The 26,708-nt window shown below is 39.8% G+C and overlaps 1 protein-coding gene and 1 pseudogene across 7 annotated transcripts in view; one reads left to right on the top strand and one right to left on the bottom strand.

The window, feature by feature from the left end:
* DCUN1D4 (defective in cullin neddylation 1 domain containing 4) overlaps window positions 1-26,708 on the bottom strand; it is a 74,090-nt gene that overhangs the window by 27,088 nt on the left and 20,294 nt on the right. For all 7 annotated transcript variants that reach the window (XM_023183151.1, XM_023183149.1, XM_023183150.1 and 4 more), the window contains exons 3-6: window positions 26,524-26,563; window positions 15,485-15,599; window positions 12,423-12,514; window positions 3,724-3,794 (exon numbers count right to left, since the gene is read on the bottom strand). In XM_023183151.1, coding sequence (XP_023038919.1) covers window positions 3,724-3,794; window positions 12,423-12,514; window positions 15,485-15,599; window positions 26,524-26,563 — 318 coding nt within the window. The remainder of the gene's footprint in view (window positions 1-3,723; window positions 3,795-12,422; window positions 12,515-15,484; window positions 15,600-26,523; window positions 26,564-26,708) is intronic.
* LOC111520444 lies at window positions 24,109-24,587 on the top strand (annotated as a pseudogene).

The following is a 26,708-nucleotide window of genomic DNA, read 5'->3' on the forward strand; positions in this document are numbered from 1 at the left end:
GAAAGAATCATTCAAAACCATTAAAACACCATCCCTGTGCCCAACTGGGTCAGATGATGGCTGTGGTAAAAGGAACTACGATGATATAAAAACATGAAACATGAGGCAAGAAATCATTTTTAATGATTTCTGAGCCTCTGAGAGCCAACATGTCCATTAAAAACTCTAGAACAAGAGTAGTGAGGAGATTCAGAAGCTCTTCTTCTTAAATTGTCTGCCAATAAGCTAGGTTGTAGGCTAAAAAATCTCTAGCTTTGTCTAATTTACATATAGAGTAGTAAGGAGAAGCTTTCTCTTGATGCTTTATGGTTTTCCTCACTGGAAATTAGTATCAGTGAGAACCTACGAAATTTTTAGGATCTTTAATCAAATAAATTAGTACATATGAATTTTTGAAAGTCATTAGTTTTTTTAGATTAAAAAATTTAGATTACTAGGTAAATCACTAGGACTGATTAGTAATGATTGCTTACAAGGCTAAAATATGATTGTTAAGTAAGTTAGAAAGTGGTGACTTAAGAGACCGAGGGGCTACTAAGAATTTCCCAAAACGATGGGGTTACAGTTCCTCAAATTATTCACACATTAGTGGATTTTCTCCTCATCCCTCAGGTGTCTAGGAATTCTGACTCTTGCACATCAATTTACCTAGGACAACTAACCAGCTCACATTTTCTAATGCAAACCAGGTATTCTCAAACCATCTCTATTCTACTCTCTACCAAAAAGATTTAAAAATTCTACATAAACACTTGTTAAGTTAAAAAAAAAAATGGTGAGGTGCAAGAACACACACACACAAGTATGAATGAAACATGGCTAAACAGCTAAAACAGATACTCATAATGGGAAAGTTCCTAAAAAAGAGACTTTCGTAAGTTAACTAACAAGAAAGCTAAGTACTCAAAGAATTTTGCTGTTATCTTGGTAAACGAACGTAGACTTGAATTTTACAAGCCTGCTTAATTTCATAAGCTACAAATATCAGGCAAGGTGAGGGTTTTAAATACTTTAAACGTGCTTGCCTATCAATGCAGACAAGGCTTGAAAACACCGTATTTCACCACTTGTTTTACAAACGTTAAAGTCTCTGAAATGGGAATGCATCCACAATTGATATAGCATGCCAGAATTTATTTAGCAACACTTTTTCTTTCCTAGTGATATAAAATAATATAACTTCTATTGGTGACAGCTTGGAATTGAAGTACATACAGTGTAAATATTTGGATAATATTCTTTTTCTTTTCTTTTTTGAGACAGAGTCTTACTCTGTTGCCCAGGATGGAGTACAGTGGTACGATCTCAGCTCACTGCAACATCCGCCTCCTGGGCTCAAGCGATTCTCGTGCCTCAGCCTCCTGAGTAGCTGGGATTACTGGCACACGTCACCACACCCGGCTAATTTTGGTATTTTATTAAAGATGGGGTTTCACCATGTTCTCCAGGCTGGTCTGAACTCCTGATCTCACGTGATCAACCCACCCACCTCGGCCTCTGAAAGTACTGGGATTACAGGCATGAGCCACCACGCCCGGCCTATACATACTTGGATAATATGGCCTTTTAGTCTTTAATATGATTCTAAATTTTAAGGCTATTTCTATTCCTACAGAAATGGAGTTCTTTTTGTTTGTTTGGAGACGGAGTCCTGCTCTGTCACCCAGGCTGGAGTGCAGTGGCATGTTCTTGGCTCTGCTCACTGCAACCTCCACCTCCTGGGTTCAAGTGATTCTCCTGCCTCAGCCTCCCAAGTAGCCACACCCAGCTAATTTTTGTATTTTTAGTAGAGATGGGGTTTCGCCTTATTGGCCAGGCTGGTCTCAAACTCCTGACCTCAGGTGATCCAACTGCCTCGGTCTCCCAAAGTGCTGGGATTACAGGCATGAGTGCCACCATGCCAGGCCAGAAACAGAGTTCTAAAGGACTCATAACTACCAAAACAGAATGACAATAACTATTTTTTATTGAGTACTGGTATTTGGGGGTGAAGAAACTTGAAGAGCTGGGCCTCCCTTTCTTTTTCAGTTAGAATCAACATCAGTGCTTTCCCATTCTGACAGACTTTTCTGCCTCTGAGACTAAATGCTCAGCTAATCCCTCACATACCAGCAAGCCCTTTGTCTCCCAATCTTCTCAGCCTCTAACTTCAAGCCCAGGCCCTGCTGCCACTCCTCTGTCATACACTTACTACGGTACCCTATGTGGAACCTCCAGAGCCCCTCTCAAGCCCAACTCACTCTCAGCCCTCTGACTACATTGTTTAGAAAACACTCTGCCAAGCTTGGCCCAGCTCTCATAGAAAACTTCCTTCTTAAATTCAATGTAATGGTCTTTTCTTGTGCCTATGGGCCTAGTCTATGGTAAAATACTATTGACCCAGGTGTCCTGAAACCTTCATGCCAAGTTGGGTAATTTATTGAAATACCTGAACTGGAATACATTACAAACAAACAAACAAAAAAAACAGATAAAAATTTATGTAATAAGTGAAAGACATTCCAAAGGCTCTTTAGCAAATTTAAAGCATTGCTGGGGGCCAAGGTAGATGACAGAAGCACAGAAATGGTAAGGGTAAAATAAAAAGTTTAAACAAAAAAATGTGAATTTTGCTAGTTTCTTTAAAAGCATGATATACATGCCTGGGCACCAGATGTCTTCGAAACAGCCTGAATGAAGGGAATGATCTCTTGAGATCTCTTCCAGATCATAAATTCACTTAGGGTCTTGGACATATTTGTTACACTGGAGCTAATGTAATATTAAACTGCACAATTAATGAGGCAGCGCATGTGTATAAGCATAGATTTTCATTTTAGTATAAAAGAGGTGATGTGGGAACAGAAAAAATATTCAACAATAACATGCTAAGAATTAGGCAAAAATAAGCCTATAAAAATCACTCGAATTAAAAATAAATATCTAGGGTTTTTTACATTATAAAAAGCAATCACGGCTGGGTGCTGTGGCTCACACCTGTAATCCCAGCACTTTGGGAGGCTGAGCCAGGTGGATCACAAGGTCAGGAGATAGAGACCATCTGGCCAATATGGTGAAATCCCATCTCTATTAAAATATAAAAAAAAATTAGCCAAGTGTGGTGGCGCACACCTGTCGTCCCAGCTACTTGGGAGGCTGAGGCAGAGGAATTGCTTGAACCCCGGGAGGCGGAGGTTGCAGTGAGCCGAGATCGTACCACTGTACTCCAGCCTGGTGATAGTGTGAGACTTTGTCTCAAAAAAAAAAAAAGCAATCACTTTCTGAACAAAATTCAATTGGAAGTAAAAGATCTGTGAAAAAGTCTTGATAATTACAATCTACTCAAAATCATGATGAATAATTATAAGTCCTACATTGACTCTACATTAAGCTGAAACAACTACTGAGGGGCACGAAGGTACACAGTGTACAATGTGGCCTCCATTTGATCCATCATTGTAGGCAAATGTGGCCACACCATTTTGTAAGCATCTGGCTTACTGTACCTTTTACATACAAAAAATTAAATGAGAGAAAAAATAACTATAGTTATACCATATCACTTACAAGAATGGAAAATCTGCTTATAGGTCAAACTAGAATTGGAACTTATTTCTTAGATTGCTTCATAAAAACTAACATACGATTAGTTTTTAATTATTTATTTATTTATTTGCTAAAGAACAAAGATTTAAGTAAGAAAAATAACCAACGGATTCACCCAACTCAGTAAGTTAGACTCACGTTTTCTGGTTCAACACCAATGTCTTCACAAAATTTCTCCATGCCTTCGGGGCCTACAACATCCTCAGTTCCTGTGAAATACAATCTTATGTAAATTAAATCTGACTATGCACACTACTCTATTACCACTGTAGTAGTAATATATTATCAACAAGTAAGACTTAAAGGTCATTAACTCCTTTTGGAAAAAAAAAATCAAGTATAAGTTGAAAAGTATTGTGGAATTCCAGTATCTTTGAAGGACTCTACTTTGTACAATCATTTAAATCAACTTATCACAATGTCCTTCAATCGTTGGAATATGGTATACACCATTTGTCTAAAGTTAAGGCTGAATTCAATTCCTCCTCTTTAAAACAGCTTAATCTTCAACTCTTACTTGGGTAAAAATTTCAATACATAAAATAATTTTTGGAAACACAGCAAAGAACCACATAATAGTCTCTATAAAATTAAATAAAAAAAACATAAATGTTTCTTTTACATAGAAAAAAATCAAGTTATCACTCTGTTCTTGATAAAGTCAGTAAGGTCCCCTTTTTCCGTTCTAGCATTAGCTCTGATTCTTCCTGAAGGAACCGTCCACACATTCCATCTCTAATTTATCTCCCTTTCACTTTGCAACCATTGGAATTTGGTTTCTTCTTCTCCTAGCTCTCCACTGAAATTCTTTTTGCCAAGGTCTCTGATAACCCCCTAAATGTTGAATCTAACAGACAAATTTGGTCTTTGTTTTAACTGACCATTTTGTGATATCTGATAATCTGAAGCAGTTCTTCCCTCACAAAACTGTCTCTTCCCATGGCTTCTGGAAGCACCCTCTCTCATCTGGTTCTCCTCCTTCCTCTCCTCTTTTGGCTTCTTTATGGGTTCTTCTGCTTCTCCCAGATGGTTAAATTTTATGTGCAAAGATTCATCCTTAAACCTCTTCTAGTGCTTGCTATATACATTATTCTCAGGAAATTTCAACCATACTCAAGGTCTCAGGTCCTACCCAAATGTCTTTCTAGACCACACTTTCCCCTTACTTTTGAACTACTTGCCACTCTATTCACTAGCTGCTCTACCTCCTGTTTAACTGCCTTCTACACTCTTCTTCTGCTTCAAACCTACTCCTCCTGAATTTCACATTTTCAAACACTGCCTCACTAAAACGGAGCCCAATGTCTCTCCATATCAGGCCTGTTTATCCTCTGGTATGCTGTCCCAGCTGGTGGCACACCCAGAAATAGAAACCTGGGAGTCATCCTGTATTCCTCCTTTCTCCCACACCTAATCAATTACCAAGTATACTACCAATTTTACCTTCTAATTATTTTTTAATTGTGCCTCTCCTGCACCATGCTCTTTCAAAGCTTCATTCTTGACAACTACAGCAGTCTCCTCATGATTTCCTAATTCCAGAGTCTTCCCCCACCGACCCATCCTGCAAACAGCCACTGAAGGGATCCACTTCAAACGCAATCCCATGCTGGCTTAAAATACTTCAGTGGCTCCCTAGAGCCTAAAGATAAAATCCAGTGTTTGGCTTATCACATACGGTTCTCTATGATCTAGTGCCTTTCTTCCCTCTTCAGTCTTATATCTTTCTAACTGTAAAACAAGTTTATCAGAAATAAATGAATCAATAAATATTGCTGGATGAGTAAAAATTAAGGTCCAGAAACACCTACTTAAATGTGGCTTCACTCTGCACCACCACCGAACACACACCCAGCATGGTATTACTCTTTGTGTCTCTCCCTATCTTCCTCTAGTCCCCTTTCTGTCCCCTCCTCTCCCTTCCCCCAACTCCCCTGGCTAACTTATTCAACCTTATAAGACTGAGAGCAAAGGGGCAGTCCTCTCAATCTCCCCACCTGCAGAGGCTGGGTCAGGCAGTCCTGTGACCCCTCGCAATGCTAGGAATGGTTCTCACACATTTAGCACACTGCATTCAAAGTCCCAGCTCATCTGTCTTTCCTTCTAAGCTCAAGAGCAGTTCTTTTATTCTTACAAGTTCAGCATACCATCTGGTATAGAGTAGTTGGTCCAATAAAAACTGAATGAATAAATGAATGACTGAATACCAGAATATAGGAATCGCTCTACAATCCTCCCATATCCTCTAGATCTAGCAAGTCACCAAGTCCAGCAGAATCCACCATCTTAGAATGCATCCATTTCATTCCCATAACATTTACTAGACACATCCTGGAGCTATGCACTGCAGTAGTTGCCTAGGGTGCAAATGGTCCCTGCCCTCCATGAAGGGAGACAAAGCACAGGAGTAACTTCAATACAAAGTAACAAGACTTTTACTAACACAAAGTATACGGTGGCTGTTCTTAACAAAGGAGGAACATTAAAGTCACAAGAAGCTCCTGCTGGAAAATCTTATGTCATTTTTCTGCTTCGAATCCTTGGCTCTCCCTAAAGTTCAAACTCAGGCCCTTCCTCATAATCTGGCCAAAGCAAATACTTTTCTCTCGTTGCCATTATTTTCCTTTTAATCACAAATGTTCTACTTTGTTACACAATGTTTTGCTTTATATATTTAAATCTGCTACTTTTTTCTGGGATTTTGTCCCCTTTTATCCCCTTTTTATATAAATGTATAAACATAAATATAAAAATATAAATTTATATATATGTTTTTGTATTCCTAGTTTTCTTATCAGAAGAAAACCAAGTAATATTTTAGTTTTGTACATTAATACATAAACATGATAAAAAGTTTCATTTGAAAATAAAAAATAAAGATGTTCCAAAAGTGAAGTTTTCCCCCTCTAACTCCTCCCTACTCTGCAGAGACAACTATTTATTAAAGAGCTTCTTTAACAACACTTCCCAAAATAAGCCATCTCACAGAATTGTATAGGCATGGAATGTATACATATTTATTTAGTGTTTCTAAGTTTGCCCAAGCAATTCTCTTTGGCCTTCCAAGTGTAAAGTAATTTAATCATTTCATCTGCAATGATCATTTCTGTCTCCTCCTTTCAAATATTTACACTCCTTTCTCTTGTCTAACAGCAGTGGCTAGTAGCTTCCAAAACAATGGCAAATAAGAGTAGTGAGAGTGGACATTCTTATCTCATTCTTGACTCATATAGGACATTTAGCATTTTATCATACAATATATTGCCTGCTTTCTTTGGTTTGAGAGTGCATATATCCACATGTGCATATTCATGTATGTATTAGACACACGACACATCAATCCATTCATATGATAAAATATTCAAATAGAGAAGACACAGAGTACAATACACAGTTAAATAAGAAAGTTGCCTTCTCCCTTTCTTTACCAGATAGACATGTATCCTCCTGGACCTTTTTGCTATATATGGGCAAATATATACTAAAATGCAGTTTTCAAATTTATACATAGGTTTGTGAGGTACCTGTAATTCTACACCTTGCCTTTTTCACTGACTGTGTCTGGTAATCTTCCTGTGACAGGATCCATACATCTACTTCATTCTTCTTAGCTAATATTAATACATTTTATGTTATCCCATTGTAAGTGTATATATGTGTGTTTATTTATATGAATCAAAGATCTTTTCATCATTCTACTACTGTAAAGTATTTAGGCTGTGAGATTAAAGAATAATTATTCTGATAAGGAAATATTCATCTATTCCTATTTTGTGTTGTTTCTAGCAACAGATACTTTTTGGTATCTACTGATATGGCTTATTGAGAAGTAGTTGCATAGAGCTGGTGGCAAGTTACTTTGTAATTATTTTAAAATTCTCTTTGGTTTCTATTCTTCCTGATTTAAAAAAGCTCTTTCTGTACAACTTATTTATTTATTTTTTTTGAGACGGAGTCTGGCTCGGTCGCCAAGGCTGGAGTGTAGTGGCGCAATCTCGGCTCTCTGCAAGCTCTGCCTCCTGGGTTCATGCCGCTCTCCTGCCTCAGCCTCCCGAGTAGCTGGGACTACAGGTGTTCACCACCATGTCTGGCTAATTTTTTGTATTTTTTAGTAGTAGAGACGAGGTTTCACCATGTTAGGCAGAATGGTCTCGATCTCCTGACCTCGTGATCCGCCCACCTTGGCTTCCCAAAGTGCTGGGATTACAGGTGTGAGCCACCGTGCCCGGCCTGTGTAACTTATTCTTGAGCCTAGCAAGCCGCCTGCATTTGCCATGCCTCTGCACAGGGCTTGGGTGTTACCCGGCTTCCCCTCCCCATCGTGCATCCTCCAACTTTGCTACCGCCATCTCTTTCTGTCAATGTTCACTATAAAGATAATGTTTCTCTACTTATTTGCCTGTTTGCCACATGGAAAAATGAACTCTGAGCACAGTGCTTCTGCTGAATGCACCCCAGACCTCAACAAAAGTCTGCTGAGGTATACTTTGCAGTGGTTATGTAAGTTATTCATGCTTTTTCTTTTTTCCCAATTTTATACAGTGTTGTTGTACTACTTACATATACACATGTCTGTGTTTTAGAAGAGCAAGATTTTAGAGTATAATTTGCAATGGCATGACTGTCAAAAGTAGTATCTTATCCACAATAGGTTAAAATACAGTTTGCCAATCAACATTATTTAAATGCTACCAATAACCCAGTCATCTAACACTTTTTTTAAGAGATGGGGTCTCACTATATTGCCCAGGCTGGTCACAAACTCCTTAGCTCAAACGATCCTCCTACCTCAGCCTTCCAAAGTGTTGGAATTACAGGTGTGACCAACTGCACCCAGCCCTAACACCTTTCTTCTCATCTTTCCCATGCACACGTTTAAATCTAGTTGTAATCACATGATTTGTTGGGATTCTAGTTGTATTTTACACTAAATTTACCTGTAGAATTAAGGCAATTGCCTCTGTCAAGCAAGCTAACAAATATGCCACTGGCTAACACAAAGTAGGTTAGAAGTGAAGTTTAAGTTTTTTTTTTTTTTTAACTTATATCTAAAATAATAAGCTATAAAATGCCCTAGGTGACAAGATACTGGAGGTACATCTGGTAAGGCTGATATATTGACAATAATCCAGAAAGAAGTGGTCCTTCCACTTTCCCTGCCATCTTAAGCAGGGGCCCCTAACTAAAGGTATTTGACCTTTTCATGATGGCCCCATAATTACAGCATGCCACATCACGGAGGCAAATGGGGCCCACATGGTCTCTTTGGTAGTTTTTAAAATCTCTTCCTTCGCTATCAGACTAGTTTATTATTTGTTGCAACTGTCCATGACTGACTTTATTTCTGGTGAACCAAACAATTCTGCTATAGAACTTAATCCAAAATAGACTAAGGGCCTACAGTCAGAACTTGTAGAACTATTATGACCTATGTATGTGAGCTTTGGTATAACTGTAAAACCACTGTTGGCACCTGTGTATTTGCTTTAATTCATTATTCTTAGATACATTTCAAAAAGTGGAAGTTATTAGATAAATTATGTAAACTGGTTGTCTTCATTCTTTTTTTTTTTTTGAGACAGTCTCGCTGTGTTGCCCAGGCTGGAGTGCAGTGATGCAATTTTGGCTCACTGCAACCTCTCCCTCCTGGGTTCAAGTGATTTTCCTGCCTCAGCTTCCCAAATAGCTGGCACCTCAGGTGCATGCCACCATGCCCGGCTAATTTTTTGTAATTTTAGCAGAGACGGGATTTTGCCATGTTAGCCAGGATAGTCTCGATCTCCTGACCTCATGATCCACCCGCCTTGACCTCCCAGTGTTAGGATTACAGGCATGAGCCCCCATGCCTGGCCTGGTTGTCTTCGCTCTAATGAAACAAAATGGTTCAGATCAAGGTCTAAATAAACACTTCCCCTGAACCTCCCAGCCGATCCTTTCTAAAGTCACAGAGAGCTAAAGTACCAAAGTGTAAAAGGGAGTAAATCTACAATCAGAGAACAGGAGGGAAACCCCCAGCGAAGGATGGTTTATTTATTACATTTCTGGAGATCAGAAATTGAGCTGGTGGAGATTTTAGAAAGTAAGAAGCTGCATTCTAGAATATGCAGTGGACGACTGGGGTTAACTGGCCAGACATAAGCTTGGAGGAGCTGGGCTCAGGCCTCAGGAGCCATGTAAAGCAGAGGGCAAGCTACAAAGTGGAACTGAGAATGCTGGAAAGAGCTGAAGGTCCATCCATGTGAAATAATCACACACCAGGCCCCTGCTGCCCCTCCACTCCACTGTCCTCCAAATTAAAAGGCAAGGAGTCAGCATTTATCCTCAGCCCAAACCAGCCTGCTCTCTTCTACGGAAAATGAACATGGCTCAAGTTCACTTATAAGCCCTCTTTGTGCTGGTATCTAGGGGGCCTGTGGTCTCACAGCCTGCTCCCACAGACTCATCCTACAGCACAACTTGTTAGTCACACTGGTTCTTCTCCCAATTCATTTTTCTTGACTAATACTGACCTACAGTTTCAGTTCATGTGGTTGAGAATACACAAAATGAAAACACATGCCAATGGGGCTTTCAGTTATTCCAAATGCCAGTTATTTTCCCCACGGACAAGCTATAGCAAAAGGGGGAAAAAGAAAGGGGTGGCTAAAAATAGGAATAGTCACCTCCACACAAATTTCTTGAAGGGATGAGTTAAAACGAACGACTTAGCAGGGATTTCAAGGAACCTAAATAATGTAGCTTAATCTTTATGTCCAAAATGTCACCTTTCTGCAGTCAGAGAAAGACAAACAAGAAGAAAAGTCATCCCTTGCTACTTTCTTAGCTTCTATTATGAAAAAATCTGTTTGCTTATAAAGGAAGGTACACCAAAAGATCAGAATAACTATGCTATGGTGATGGGATTAAGTGTACTTTTTCTTTGTTTAAAATTTCCTTCTTATAAAACATTTTCATAACAATAAATGTGAATCAATATAGGAAAGCAAGAGATCTTTATAATCAATGTGATAAGAATATGATAATGCTCTTCATTCATTCAGAACCTGTAAATATACAGAATACCTGGCAAAGTGTCAATTACTTTTGTGTTTTGGAGACAAAGTCTTGCTCTGTCGCCCAGGCTGGAGTGCAGTGGTACAATCTCGGCTCACTGCAACCTCTGCCTCCCAGGTTCACGTGATTCTCCTGCCTCAGTCTCCTGAGTAGCAGGGATTACAGGTGCATGTCACCACGCCCAACAAGTTTTTTTGTATTTTAGTAGAGACGGGGTTTCACCGTGTTGCCCAGGCTGGTCTCGAACTCCTGAACTCAGGCAATCCTTCTGCCTTCGCCTCCCAAAGTGCTGGGATTTCAGACATGAGCCACCGCACCCAGCCGTCAATCACTTTTACTAGAAATTCTAAAGGTTTCCAAGAGATTCGGGTTCAATGAATCAAACAAATTCATGTTTAATTTGTCTGTAAACATGAAAACAGACAAATGCTAAAAGCATCTATGTGTTTGCACTAGTGTTCATGCCTCGCGAACAAAATCCAGATCAAAATTGTTAAAGGAATGACGGAGAATTCATTAGAAAGATGTTGGGGTAGCTCACAAAAGTCCAAAGAAGAACTACAGGAATCGGAACTGTAGCCTCTCAAGTCCTCCACCAGAAGAGAAAGACATGCTCCTCCCAGCTTCAGTCTGAAAACCCCTGGGAAGATTTGTCTGACTGTCCTGGTCTGGGTTATGTGCCAGTCACCTAGACCAATCTCTGTGGACAACAGGGGCAAGACTCTTATCACAAAAAGGGTTGGGTGGGAAGAGGAGAAAAATAGCCAGATCAGGCTACAGGGGGAATTCCTCATTTTGATACCAATAAAAGGGAACCAAAAAAAGTTATAAACACTATCGTGTGGAAGTACAGAAAAGGCTACCAAGTTAATTAAGGGTTTAAAAGATGTATAGAGCATGTCAGATAGAAAAGTGGAGAAAATCACTTCAGGCAAAAGCACAGGGAGTTCACTGTCTTTTATCCTGCAGATAGCAGGGATATTTTTGGCCAGGAGATAGGGTTGGGGTTGGAGGGGAGCGGTTGGGGTTGTTAAGGAATGCATGTATGATCTGCTCAGCTTAGTTTTAAAAAAATAAGACAACAGTGGCACATGGCAGGCTGTCTGGAGAAGAGATTGATGACAGGAAAATTGGTTTGAAGGTTGCTGGAATAGCCAGTTGGTAAGTTATAAAAGAACCTGAAATAAGGTGAAAAAGAAGAAAGGTGAAAGAGTCTTCAGCTTGAGCTTGTTTGAAAATTTTTTCTTTTTCTTTTTTACACCATACAAAGTCACAATAACAAATAAGCCCCAGGTTGCAACATTATATATTACCCAACCAATTACAGTAAGTTGTAAAAAGAAAGACTAAATTTAAGACATTTTAAGTGACAAAACAAATGTTTTCTGCCAAATGATCTTTCCAAATAGAAACACTTAATATAAAGAAATTTCACTGCTCTAGGGGTTCAAAGCAGCAACGCTTATTTTAACACAGGTGCTTTGACCAATAATCACCCATTATCAGCATTCTAAATAGTTTTCCTAGCAATCCAAAGTATTTCTCCCAAGTCATTTCACGTTTTCAGTTCCTTTCTAGTGTTCTGAATTATTTGGCTTAGCTGCTAGCTATAAAAATAGGCCATTTGGTGATTTGTTAAAGCTATGTCCCTCTCTCCCTCTAATAGGGACACACACACACACAAATTTGAAATGTATACATTTTTAAATTCTTTAATCACCTCTAAGGTACTCCTTATTGTCATAAGGATCAGTCAGTCTTAGATGATACAAATGATTACCTACCTGCATATTCATAGAACCATTCTAAGCACCTTTTACTTGAAAAGGCTTCTTCTTCAGTCTTTATTCTAGTTGAATCATATTTTCTATACATGCTAGAAATTGAAAAAGCAGTTTTAAGTTATTTAAAGATACTGAGTTCTTTTAAGTAGCAGATAATTTATATTCTTTTACCCAAACCAGACATCTATTCAGTCAGTATTTTAAGTATACTTTAAACATTTTATTTCCTGCATTTGCAGGCTTCAGCTTTTAACTATGGTGTTTAAACACAGTCACTCCTAATATAGAAGTGGTAAGCACTTAATACAAGTTTTTCTCTGATTAAGAAATAATCAGTAAGAACTGAACAGAACAGGTATTTGATATACTCCCTTCCACCTCACCAGCCAGAACTAACTACAAAATAATGGTGAGATATGGCAAGAAATGTCTAAGGTGTTTTCTGCAATTAATAAGCCTACAACTCATGTCTGACTCCTGTGTCTTACAAGTTAGGCTGGGCACAGAACACAGTCTAAGGAAGAATCTCTCAATATTAGACAACTCAAGAGAACACTAAGCAAATAAAAAGAAATATCAAATCATGTCCAAGCTTCCAGGAAAAAAATAAACTTTGATGTAAGGCTGACAAAGACAACGTCTCTTGAGTGGTTTCTTGATCAGTATAACCTTAGAAACCTCAGGAGACAGAAGTATAGAGAATCCAGCTTCTGCCTTTTTCTTCAAATTCTAGCCTTGTGGACAGCCCAGCATAAACTGGAGAACTGAATCAGGAAGCACAGCAGCCTCCTGTTGCAAGTGTGACCTTCCACAAAAATGACATACTCATAATAACCAGGGGCTGAGGAAGGTGATACTCCCTACATGGAGAGGGAAGAGGAGGCAATAGCTTTAAAATGATGATCTGGATATAAAAATTGTAAGTATATACATTTTTGTATCCCTTATTTATAAATTACCTAGTTGTGTATATAAGCATTTATAAATACAGTTTTTATTTACACAGTATGCAAGAATATGAAAATAATATTCGTTAATTCCCCAGTATATGCAGGGGACTGGTTCCAGGACCCCCACCTATACCCAAATCTGCACATACTCAAGTCCCCCAGTCAGCCCTGCAAGATCTGTGTATACCAAAAGTCAGTGCTCCATAAAGGTAGGGTTTCACATCCCTCAGTGGTATATTTTCTATCTCTGTTCAGCTGAAAAAAATCCACATAAGTAGACCCGTGCAGTTTAAACTTGTATTGTGCAACAGTCAACTGTATAATTCTCTTTTATTGAACACTGATTCATGATCTAGACACTCACCTGATTATCAGTATATACCTCTGATTAGTTTCTGGGTTTTAACACCAAAAAAACAACATGGTTATAATAAGGTGTTAAGTTACTGAAACTGCAAACCAGCAGTTCTGGTTTCTATAAAAGGTAGCCATACCACCTGGAAACAAAAGTGGATACCGGCCAAGCGTTCAAAGAGATATGTTCTAATTCTGGGCCCAGACTTTCCTATTTCAGCTTGAAGCCTGTAACTGGTCAATAACTTGGAGACGCTATATTAATTATTGAAAAATACATAAAAAAGAACCAAGAGCATACAATGGAATACCATTCAGCAAATAAAAGGAATGAAATATTGATATATGCTATTTCAAGCAAGAATCTCAAAAACATCCTGCTTAGTGAAAGAAGCGAGACGCAAAGACCATATCCATAAAAAGGAAATCTGTCGAGACAAAGTAAATTAGTGGTTGTCTGGGGCTGGGAGTGACTGAATGGGGATTAGGGATCTTACTGGGATAATGGAAATGTTCTGGTTTGTAGTGATGGTGTGCACAACTCAGTTAACTTAATAAAAATCACTAAACTGTGCACTTAAAATGGATGAACTTTATGGTATGTAAATAAAGTTGTTTATAAAAGAAAGGGCAAGAATGAAATTCAGAAACTGCAACTATACTGTCAGTTTCAAATCTGGCTTTATCATACTATATTTTATTAGACTATGGTGAGAAAATACTAAATACTATAAAGTCACAAAATGTTGTGTGATTGTCAGAATTTAACAATTCTGATAGTAACATCCATACCATCAAAAGAGTATCAAAGTAGCCTGCCTTCGTAAAGTTGAAAAATCACTGGCCTAAAGATTGCTGGTGATTATTTTCTAAATCACTACTAGCTTCTTTTAGATAATATTTTCTATTCATTTGAGATATAAACAGTGACATTATTTTTACATTTTCAGAGTCTTTCTTATTCCTCTGAGTTGTAGTATACAAAGAATCACAGCACAAAAGAAACAGAAAAATCCCACTTAAATTCCCTGGATTAACAGATGTGGAAATTCAGGCCCATTAGTGATGTGACCCACAAAGCCAGAATGGTGAAAGATGGAGAAAGGTAGAAAAGACTAGATAATGATGTTCGTTCATTGTTTCTAAAACAAGGAAGAAAAAACTACTTACTAGATTTAGGGTGAAACAATAAAGATGTTTGAAATAAAAGAATCTAACACGCCCTTGGAGTTACCAAAATTAGCAAGTTCACTTATCTGAAAGAGAAGCAATTTAAAGAGTCTTGTTTTTCACAGTTCTATCAAATTCTCATCCATGTGAGAATAAACCTCAGCTTAGCTGATATTCTGGACAGGCACAGAACATTAAGTACAGGCAGATCTCTCCAGCTCTGTGGTTGAAGTGAATGAGTGAGACCCGTTTAAAGAACAAGAGCCCAATTCTGTGGTCCTCAGCAGGCACAGACAGTAAGGCTTTAAAAGGAAAGAAATCAACTCTGCACCAGTTTTGGGCGATCAATGGATTAAGATAAAATTTTAACTTCTAAGAATTCAAATTACCGAATTTGTTTTTTTGTTTTTAAACTAAAACACAAAATAAATGTGATCAAATCATTACATTTTGAAAAATCGACTGGCAAAGCCAAAACAATATTCCACTTGACATTTGCACACTTAGAAGACCCACACTAAATTAGGTCAAAATGTGCATCTTCGACATATGTATCACTGATTCTGATCTACTGTCTCTACATCATACCTATCATGTCTACTTTTCTTGGCAGATAAATCATCTCCAGAGGCAGGTCTTCTCTTTTTCCTTGGTGGCATCACTTTATTAAAGCAGTCTGAAGAACTGCAAGACCGCAGACTTCCTACAAAACAAATTCAAAGAGCACAAAATTAAGGTATGCCACATCCTAACTTCGCACTTCCAAAGAACAGTATTGCTAAATTAAACACTTCCACAGCTTGTATTGTAAAGAATTTAGATGTTAAAGAAAAGATGGGCTTTCAGTTCCTTTTTGAAAAAAATGTTATGGTCAAGAAATAAACCTAGTGATGACACAAATAAGTTAATACGTCTACCAACCCAAATCACACCAGAAATAGAAGTTATTATAATTTCAATTTACTCTCCAAAAATACTAATTTAAGTCATTTAACCTTTCTGTTTCTCCTATGTCAATGTTCTCTCAAAATGAACTACAGAGGTATCTCATGTACACACTTCATGAAACAAGGTCAGCTCAACGAGTAACCCTGACTCTAAAATACATGTAGGCACAACAGTCCCAGTACTCTTAACCTTCAAGAGATACCTGATTTTAAAAAACACATGATTTGGAATTTTTTCGGTAGAAGTCTGACATGACCTTCAGCAAAATGTCCACAACAATTTTGTTTATTTCTGCCACTTGAAGATTTTGCCATGTTCAGTCAGGATTTTCAGTAAGGAAACATAACTTGCATTTGGTAACTGTCTGATATTAAAATGTAATAACAGATAATAATAGCCACTGAACACTTACGGAGGCAGAGGGGGGTTAGGTAAATGGCAAAGCTCTTGCTTCAGGCTGTCTTAAATTATAAATTACAAGACAACTATAAGATGATTAAAATACCTCATCTTGGTACAAGTGCCCTCAAATATATTATGTCATTTGGTTACTACAATAATCATGAATGACAGGCAGGGTAAAGATAATTATTTCTACTTAACAGACAGGGAAAACTAAGGCTTAGGCATTCGAGTGACCTCCTGAGGTCTTAGGAGTGAGAAGTGGTGAATTCTGAATCCCATGCCTTTCTTCCTTGCACAAGCCATGGGCCTTCAGCCAAGGGAGTGATGAGGACAAGAGAGCATGAAGGGTGCTGGGGACTGAATGATCTGCAGTCAATGAGTGAGTTCCAGTTCTTTACCTATGGGGTTCTATCAGTCACTAACCTACCTGGGGTCTCTCATTCACCACTTGAAGAATGAGAATTGTTATATAGCTACGTCTCAGGATTTTTATGAAGGAAAAAAAAAATATCCATTTAGTAAGTGTTTAGGTGCCAAGTGCTGTGTTCAGGTGTTGCTGAAATAAAGAAATTGGTTCCGAGCAGCACCGTGGAAGGAGGCATGCGCACTGATCTCACGGCGGCCTTCAGCATTCACTGAACTCTCAGGACGCGATTCACCAGCATGTAACATATTTTAACAAACAGGGAAATCAAAGCAGAGACAGATTAAGTGACAGCTGGAAAGCAGCACTAAAGCCAAGGTATGAATCCAAGCAGCCCAGCAGCAAAGCCCAAGCTCTCAGCCACCATTTGCTGCCACCTCTATGAGGCCATAAAAAAGGAAACTGAGAAGCAGAGAACTAAGGACAGAGCTCTGGGAAAAGAAGGTAAAACCTAGGCAGGGAGGAAATCCAGGAGAGTGTCATGTCCTGGAAGCCAAAGGAGGAGAGCATGCTTTGAGAAGGGAGTGTCCAATTGCAGCACAGAGGTCAACTCAGCTAAGGAGTGAAGGCACACATGAGATTTAGCAATCAAGTACAGTGTCCATGGATTGGTGGGAGTGCAGGCCAGATTGCAATGGGCTGCGGAGAGAAGTGAGGTGAGGAAGTGGACACAGTGAATGTGAACAGCTCTTTCCAGATACCTGGTCTGAAGGCAGAGAGAGCTGTCAACAGCCAACAGTCACAACCCTGCTAAGAGCAATGATCAGAGCTGAAATCCAAATCCCAGTTCATATCTGGGTTTCTATCACTGTGCTAAGTTCCTGGGGTGACAGGATTCAGCAACATAACAGTCCAAAGCACCTTTTCCATTATAAACTGTGATTCTAGCTCAGATGAGGGTCCTTCCCAGACCCCAGTCTTGGACAGTGCCCAGGCTCAAGGATCCTGCCCGCTCCTTTAGCACAAAACCAGTTCAGGTCTAAACAGATGACCCTCAGTCAACATTCCTGGGGACTCAACCAGGCTCTTTCCTTCCAAGGATAAGAGTAGAGGGCTCTTCAGAGACACTAGGCACTCACATATCTCTCTTCCCACACCTGCGATGAGAACTGGAAAAGAAAGAGTCAGGGAGAGTGGCTGCCCACCACCCCACACACCCCATTCATCTTCCCTGTAAAATGTTGCCCCGTTCACAAACACCACTAAAGCATACTAAAAGGTCCAAAGAATTGCAGTGACCCAAGCTTCTGCAGATTGCCAACATACAAAAACAAAGATTTATTCATATCTATTAATGTCCTAGGGCAGAGCTTGCAGAATGAAAAACATCCCCTGCTCAGCTGTAAAGCGTGTTATACTGCCCAGAAATGAAGAGTCTGTCCTGATCCTCAAGGCTGGCGTCTCCCTCCTTAGTGGTATATGTGGGAAGAAAAGACATTTTCTTCCAGTAGCAGTCATGGTTTGGTTCCCAGCTTCTGGTCTATCAGTAATCCCTCCCCTTCCACATGTGCAGAACACAGAAGAAAATGCATTTGTCTCCTCAATGCTTAAGAAGAGGAACACTGTTTAAAATAATGTCTACACCAATATTCACCAATAAAAGTTCATTCATTAGCTCCTCTACCACCTGCTTCTTCCTAGACACACACTGGTACAACTTTTGGTTTCCACTAAATTCTACTTGTCAAGATTAGCATGTTTTTGGTAAATACACAAACATCATAAGTTAACTAACATTTTCAGCTTTCTCTTATGTTTCTTTCTTATTGATAAATGCTTTCTATTAAAAGTTTCACAAATACTTTTTTCTTGTGTCTGTGGAAAACTTACTCACCTTTGAGATCCAAATCATCCCAGATGAGCAAGTGATCTGTCATTTATTAAATTTTTTATCTCCTAAGAGGCATGACTTTTTTTTTTTTTTTTTTTTTTGTAAATCTCTCCACTCTAATCATTAGCATAAGCAAGTGACAGTTAAGGGGTCATTTTTTCACAAAGAAACCGTGTCTATCCACCTGCCCCAACAGTCATCTAAGTTCAGGCACTGACTCGCTGACTCTCACACAGCTGGCTGACAGGGAAGATGAGGCAAACTCAGACCCAGGAAAGGGAAGGGAATTGACTGAGGACCACACAGCACAGCTGGTCAAGGTAGAGTTTCCCTGGAACCCATTCAGGCTGCAAAAAAAGCAACTTTTTAATGCTTGGGAAAACAACTTTACTTAAAATAGTAATTTGCCAAAGTGAACTAAATCAACAAAATACACAGAAAACACCTAATTCAAGTCTGTTTGCCCCAAATCTGCTCATCTAATAGTTGCAGGGATCCCAACTAAGCAAGAGCAACAACTAGGATTTCTCGAGTGTACGTACAATGGCACATACTGCTTTGCGGAGTCCTGCTTGGTTCACTTGTGCACACTCAGCAGCTAATACAGTATCTTATTACAGTAATAATAAGATACATCCATTACTGAGTCATATGGTAGACTCTCAATAAATATTTGTTGAATAAATGCTCCTAAAACATGTATAAATCAGATTCTGCTAAAGGAAAAAAAAAAGTACATTTCCAGAGACTTAAAATACCTATGAGTAAATAAAACACCATCATTTCATATTTATTCCCCATGTGTCACGAACTTTAAGCTTCTTAGCAGATAGGATTTTTAAAAGACATATTCAATGAATGTTTGCTTCTTAAAATAACTCTGTGATGTTTTTATGATTAAAAATACTTAAATAGAAATAATTTCTACAAATTTGTATTTATTTGTATCATTAAATTTAGATTTCACTGACTCAGAACTTGTATCTTTGCATTAGTTGACTTTACAAGTTTATCTTTAAGCTACAAAAAATATACAAATAACATAAACAAGAATGTTATGGAATATTTATCTGCTTCGGAAAATAAGCTATTTTAAGCATTTTAAAGTACCTACTTAGGTACAAACATCTGGCATTAGAGGTAGAAGCAAGACATTAAGGCTGATGTTTTAGTGAATCTGAAATCAATCCTCCTATCATTAGAAGCTCTTTCTTAATGTTTTGGTGTTACATGACACTTAGGAAAGCAATCAAAATTGTGTGCAATTTTTGCCCAAAGATTACTGTTTAAGTTCAGGTTCATTTCTTTTGGGTTCAGTGTTTCAAGAGAACAAATTAAATATTTTTTAACGGACCCCATCTGATTTCAAATAAATCAGTCAATGAATATAGCTTTTCTTCCCACACTGATCAGAAATACTGTCAACATTTTTTCAACAGGTCTATCCTAGCATTTATGACAGAAAGTCCATTTTAAAGGGCAACTTGAGTTCATCTGGTTCAGATTAAAGGCCCTTTATCATCTATCCAGCTTGCTATTTTCATAATAATTTAATTACGTAGCACATTTTTCTTAAAGAATAGTGCCTAAATATGTGCTTCACTTCCTTTTTTTTTTTTTTAAATCTTTCTGCTCCGTGGTCCTCAAGTAAAAAAGAATACAAGAGGTCTACAAAATTAGAGAATATTTTCTACTTCTCCAAACTTAATACAAATAGATGTGCCAATACAAAAATCTCACTCTCATGTTTCATTTTAGTGAGCTGACTGTATCATAGCCTTGGTTTCATTTACTAACATTTTACAGAGTTCATTCTGCCACTTCAGTACTTTTTATATAGCTATTTCACCTCACTTTTCATTGAACAATGTCACAAAGATAGTTATTTAAGTTGATAAATAGATTGCCTCTTAAGATCTTACCAGTAGCTAATATTTTTATTTCATTTTCTTGAACAGATCATTGAGCTGCTAAAGACAAAAGAATTTTTTCCTCTCTTTAAATACTTCTGACATCCATCATCATCCTTATTCATTTATTTATTTATTACTTATTATTTTTTATTTGAGATGGAGTCTGTCTCTGTAGCTTAGGCTGCCGTGCAGGGGCGTGAGCTCAGCTCATTGCAACCTCGGCCCCCCGGATCCAGGTGCAAGCAATTCTCCTGCCTCAGCCTCCCGAGTAGCTGAGATTACAGGCATGCACCACCATGCCCAGCTAATTTCTGTATTTTTAGTAGAGATGGGATTTCGCCATGTTGGCCAGGCTGGTCTTGAACTCCTGACCTCGTGATCCACCAGCCTCAGCCTCCCAAGGTGCTGGGATAACAGGCGTGAGCCACCGCACCTAGCCTGACTGGCTTTTTAAAATTCACTACTATTTTGTGCTCCTTCTCCAAAAGTAGCCACTAATTCATTCTCTCTTTTCCCTTTTGGTGGGATGAAGACTGGGACACATAAAAGAAAGGCGTGAGAGGAGGCAGAGCAGGAAGATACCCAACCTGTGTGACGTAGGTTTGGCTCTTCTGCACACAGTAGCATTGCCCAGACTACTGTTAGGTCGAGAGACTCATAGAAGTACTACAATGACTCAACTTTCTCAGATTTCTAAACATCATAGATTTTATGTTGCTCAGTTTTTAAAGTATACTCCGTTGGGTACAGGAATCACAAGTGATGCTATAACCAGATGGGAAATGTTAATGAAGTTGACTACTCCAAGAAATTACTAACATTAACTGACATTGACTGGGCACTTACAAGGTACCAGACAATAAACCAGCACGTCATACTGATGGCAGCAGCAGCAGCCGTCTGGAGCAATCACTGCCATGAGGTGGGCTGCAGTGGAGGAGGAGCAGCAGGTGCTGCACACTCCACGGAGCTGGGAGCAGGCAGGAGCCCCACCCCGTTCTGAGCTGTGGGGGCAGGAGTCTCGCCCTCCCAGGCACAGCTGCAGCCGCCCAACCATGGCTGCAGACCCAGGCATCCCTGCACTCTCAGGGACTGGGAAAGCTCCCTGCCCCCACAGCCTCAGAAGCGACTGCTTCTACTTCCTGGCATCTCCCCACTCCAGGTGCCTTGTCCAATATCAGAATAAAGTTGAGGCTGAGCCCAGGCACTGTTGTGACCTAACCAGGTGTGCACATGCTTGGGGCAGCACTAACACACCAGCCCCCTGCCGCCTCAGCCCCCTTCAAACTTTGGGCACCAACAAGCATGAAGGGGAGGCTGGGGGGGTGCTGAGAGCAGCTTGGCGCAGACCTGCAGGTGCCGCTTGGCACAAACAGCCTGAGCGCCAGGTGCACCATGGATGGCAGGCTGATGGCAGCAGGAAGCAGACAGGCTTCTGGGCAGAAAGGGGTGGGTCTCTGGTAAATCCCCACCTTCAAGCCTGGAATGGCCTGAAGCCTGGAGGCTGGGCTGCCAGTTCCAGGGACTAGAGTGAGAACTTCTTGTGCTTTTTCCAGGCCAGCTCATGGCCACCCATGGATCAATCAGCATACGCTTTTTCCCCTCTGAAGCCCATTAAAAATCTCAGACTCTGCCAGACTCAGGCAGAGGACAGGACAATCTGCCTGCAGATAGGAGCTACTCACTCCAGGTCTCCTCTCCGCTGAGGGCTGCATAGATGTCGGGATGACCTGCCTGCAGAAAGGAGCTACCCACTTTGGGTCTGCTGAGAACTGTTCTGCCACTCGATGAAGCTCCTCTACACCTTGCTAACCCTCTAGTTGTCTGCATACCTCATTCTTCCTGGATGTGGGACAAGAACTCAGGTTCCGCCAAATGGCAGGACTAAAAGAACTGTAACACAAACAGGGCTGAAACACACCCCTTGCCACTTGCCACATTGTGGGCGGTGAAGAGAGAAGAGCTGCAGCCCTTTGGGGAGCTCAGACCTAGGGTCTCCTTGAGCCAGGGCTGTGACACCCTCTTTGGGGTTCTGTGGTTCCTAGAGTCTCCAAGCTTCTGGGCGCCACTTTGTTCCCCTCGTCCAGGTGCAGGTGCATGCAGTACATCTGGTCCAGCTGCAGCCTCGCACAGAGCTGGTGCCTGTACTGGCGCCCGTGCTGGCACCTGGTGCTACTTGCCCCACTGCAGCAGCCAGCATTCCTGGCTGTGTGCAGTGATTGGACCGGGTGCTTGCTCGCTCACACTGCTCACCACTCCATGCCTAACTCACACTTGGCAGGTGTGGGATCCAGGCCAGTAGCGCGAGCTGAGTGCAGCCTGCCTGGCCAAGTGGGTGGAGGGAGCCCAGTAGATATAGGCAATACTCAGGCAGAGGGTGCCACCAGCCACAGAATTTTCTGGCTGGCGAAGCAACACCCAAGAATGCCATGAAAAGTACTCCCAGTATTGGACATATCCACTGTAACCAAAGCAAAAGTGGAGGCATGAGTCCAAGTATACTTTCATGTAACTGAATTTCAACTGCCACACTTTGGGTTAAATATTTACATGCAAAATTACTATAGTAACAATAATTATCTAATTCAAAAGTTCAAAAGTAACTATTAAAACTGGTCCAAAAGTTATATTCCTGCATTACTGGCGGTGGCTAAAAGTTAAACACATACGTGTACATAAATCAACAGAAGGAAGGAACATATTATAAAATATCCATTGATTGGAAAATTACACAGCCATTAAAAAAGAAAGCAGATACTTTATAAATGTGTTAATATGAAAAGATCTCGAAGACATACTGAGTGAAAAAGCGGCAAATATAAATATACACTTGTATTTAAGGAAAAAATACATCATCATCATCATCATTTAGTTAACAAACAGAAGAAACTTAAGTTACCTCTGGAAGGTCAAACGTGGACTACTAGTGGGGGATGGAAGCTGGGGTGATAAACTGGGACAGAAATCTTCACTTTTTGTTTTATATTTTTTCAATACTTCTTTCAAAACCACGCGGACATACTGCTTTTAAAATTATTAAATAAATTCATTTTGACTGTCCTTGAGTTGATCTATATTTGCCAAGACGGAAGGATCAGGTGAAGGGACCCTTAGTACCCCTGAACTCCTAGAACACTCCTGGCGCAGTCTCTGCCCCTCTGTCTCACTCCTTTCCCCTGGAAGGAGTAGTACCTGATCTAAGTGCTGAGAGACTGAATGAGCAAAGAGCCTAACCCCTCGAACTCCCTTTCAGATCTGCCTGCCAGTGGAGTAAGCTGAAAGTCATAATGCAGGGTGTGAAGGGTCAGCAGGTGTGCTGGCTTGTGCTTATGTAGTTGTGACAGTGATTCAGGTGAAATGCTGAAAGTCCTGTGCATTCTTGCTGCACATCTAAGTTGTGTTTTCAAAAAACACTGTTACTTCAGTCTCCATCTTACACCTAATTTTCAATTGATTTTGAACCAATTTAGAGGAGAAGGTGGGGACAGTCCTAAATCTCAACAGCCCCCAAAATGCACCATTAAATGAAAAAGTAAAACACACTATAACATGTACAGTATGATATCACTGATGCTAAATAAAAAACCACTACTATAAACATATATGCATGCATACAAATGTGAGAAAGGATCCTGCACCCTCTCATTCCCACGGCTCTCCCCTTCGCTTACCTTCTTGTACTGCCATACCCTTCTCTAAAGAGATACCTGCCATTTCCCCCAGCAAGCTCTCTGGCCTGTGGAGGAGGTCAGCATGCAGCTCTGCCTTGCCCAACTCTCCAAGCATACCACAGCCTGACCTGAAGGCCCGCACAGGCTGCAGGCTATGACCTGTACAGTGCCTATGATGATATAATACCACCTATGGAGAAAGTTCTTGCGAACAGACATTTAGATAGCTCCTCCTTCCAGGTGTTGTGGAAGAGTAGCTCCACACTGGCTTCACTGCAAAACACTTTATAGATGTAGGAAGTTGTGTCATAGAGGAAGATTACAGAAGAAATGTTGGTGCTGTACTGTTTAATTTTGGTAAAGAAAAGTCTGAAGTCAAAAAAGGTGATTGAACTACACTTCATCTGTGAACAAATTATCTACCCAGAAATAGAAGTTCAAAGCTTTGGATGATACTGAAAGAGGTTCAGAAGGTTTGGGTTCCACTGGAAAGAATTAAAACTTATGCTAAGAATAGAAAATAAGAAATCATACCTTTTTCTTAAAAAATAAAGTTTTTGCTTTGAAAAAAAGTCTGAAAGAACCAATGTTAAACCATGTGCTGGCAGATAGTGATAGGATTAGAAGATATAAAAGACAACTGTCACTTTTCACTCTATTTACTTTTGTGCTATTCAAAATTCCCCAACAAGCACTGCTATGGCCTCAATGTTTTTGCCCATCCAAAATTCACATGCTGAAATCTAATCCCCAGTCTCTTAGTATTATGAGGCAGAGTTGGGAGGCAATTAGGTCAGGAAGGTAGAGCCCTCATAAACGGAATTAGTGGCCTTACAAAAGAGGTGTGAGGAAGGTGCCTGCCGCTTCTGCCATGTTAAGATGCAGTGAGCAAGAGGCACCATCAGTGAGGAACAGACCCTCACCAGACACAGGATCTGCTGGTGCCTTCACTTTTAAACTTCCCAGTCTCCAGAACCATGAACAATCAAGTTCTATTGTTTATAAACTACCCAGTTTAACGTATTTTGTTACAGCAGCCCAGACTAAGACAAATTTCAATTCATCCATTACTATGGCCATTTTAAAACAGTATGGCGATTCCTCAAGGATCTAGAACTAGATGTACCATAGGACCCAGCCATCCCACTACTGGGTATATACCCAAAGGATTATAAATCATGCGGCTATAAAGACACATGCACACGTATGTTTATTGCGGCACTATTCACAATAGCAAAGTCTTGGAATCAACCCAAATGTCCATCTGTGACAGACTGGGTTAAGAAAATGTGGCACATATACACCATGGAATATTATGCAGCCATAAAAAAGGATGAGTTTGCGTCCTTTGTAGGGACATGGATGCAGCTGGAAACCATCATTCTTAGCAAACTATCACAAGAACAGAAAACCAAACACCGCATGTTCTCACTCATAGGTGGGAACTGAACAATGACATCACTTGGACTCGGGAAGGGGAACATCACACATCGGGCCCTATCGTGGGGGGGGGAGGGGGGAGGGATTGCATTGGGAGTTATACCTGATATAAATGACAAATTGATGGGTGCTGACGAGTTGATGGGTGCAGCACACCAACATGGCACAAGTATACATATGTAACAAACCTGCACGTTATGTACATGTACCCTAGAACTTAAAGTATAATAATAAAAAAAAAATGTGTTTTAATAATTTTTGCTGGGAGTTTAGTAACTATAGGTCAAATGCAAGTTTCTGAACTTTATGATTACTAACAGTTGAGAGAAGTGGTTCTCAAACTGTGGTCTCCACACCAGCTCCATCAGCACCACATAGGAGCAAACTCTGGGGCCCCACCCCAAGTCTACAGAACCAGAAACTCTGGGGTGGAACCTAACATCTGTACTTTAAACAAGGCCTCCCCGCAGGTGATTATAATGCCAGTTAAACTCTGAGAACCACAGACTTAGAGGACACCTTATACTAATCAAGCTTCAATTTTCCGATTCCTAAATCCTCAGTAACTATAAACACATACATACATACACATTAAATCATTTTTCAGCTCAATTTCTCAAATATTTGTGGATACCTTCCAAACTGCATTACTGTAGCACCTTTTTAGTATAAATGAAAATACTGTAATAGAGAAAAAATGGTATCTTGAAACAACTATTCAAGAAAATCCCGAGCCTCTTTAAAGGCATTAAAAAGTGCTTCCAGAAGAGATTTCCTACTGGGAAGAAGCTATAACATGGCTGCCTTCATTACTCCCTGAAAAACAACCTCAGCCAAGGAACAACTTGTTAATGGAGTACATTATGACAATACAGCGCATTCATAGCTAGTATTTCTCTTTCCTAATTTTATATTAAGAAGTTATTTAAAATTAAGTAGTGTTAGCAATATTAAGAAGTTATTTAAAATTAAGTAGTGTTAGCATTTACAGATACCTGTTTGGTGATCGTCTTGGCCAATGTCTTCTGTTAGGTTCTGAAAGAAATATGTTCGTTATTATAAAGAAATCACACACTGTTAGCATTTTCATAAACTGATACCCTAGTATCTAGAATCTAAATTTTTATCAAATACTCTTACACAAAATGACTACTTTAAACAGTTGGTAATTTTGTCTTTA

Source organism: Piliocolobus tephrosceles, chromosome 3, assembly GCF_002776525.5.
Source record: "Piliocolobus tephrosceles isolate RC106 chromosome 3, ASM277652v3, whole genome shotgun sequence".
NCBI lineage: Eukaryota > Metazoa > Chordata > Mammalia > Primates > Cercopithecidae > Piliocolobus > Piliocolobus tephrosceles.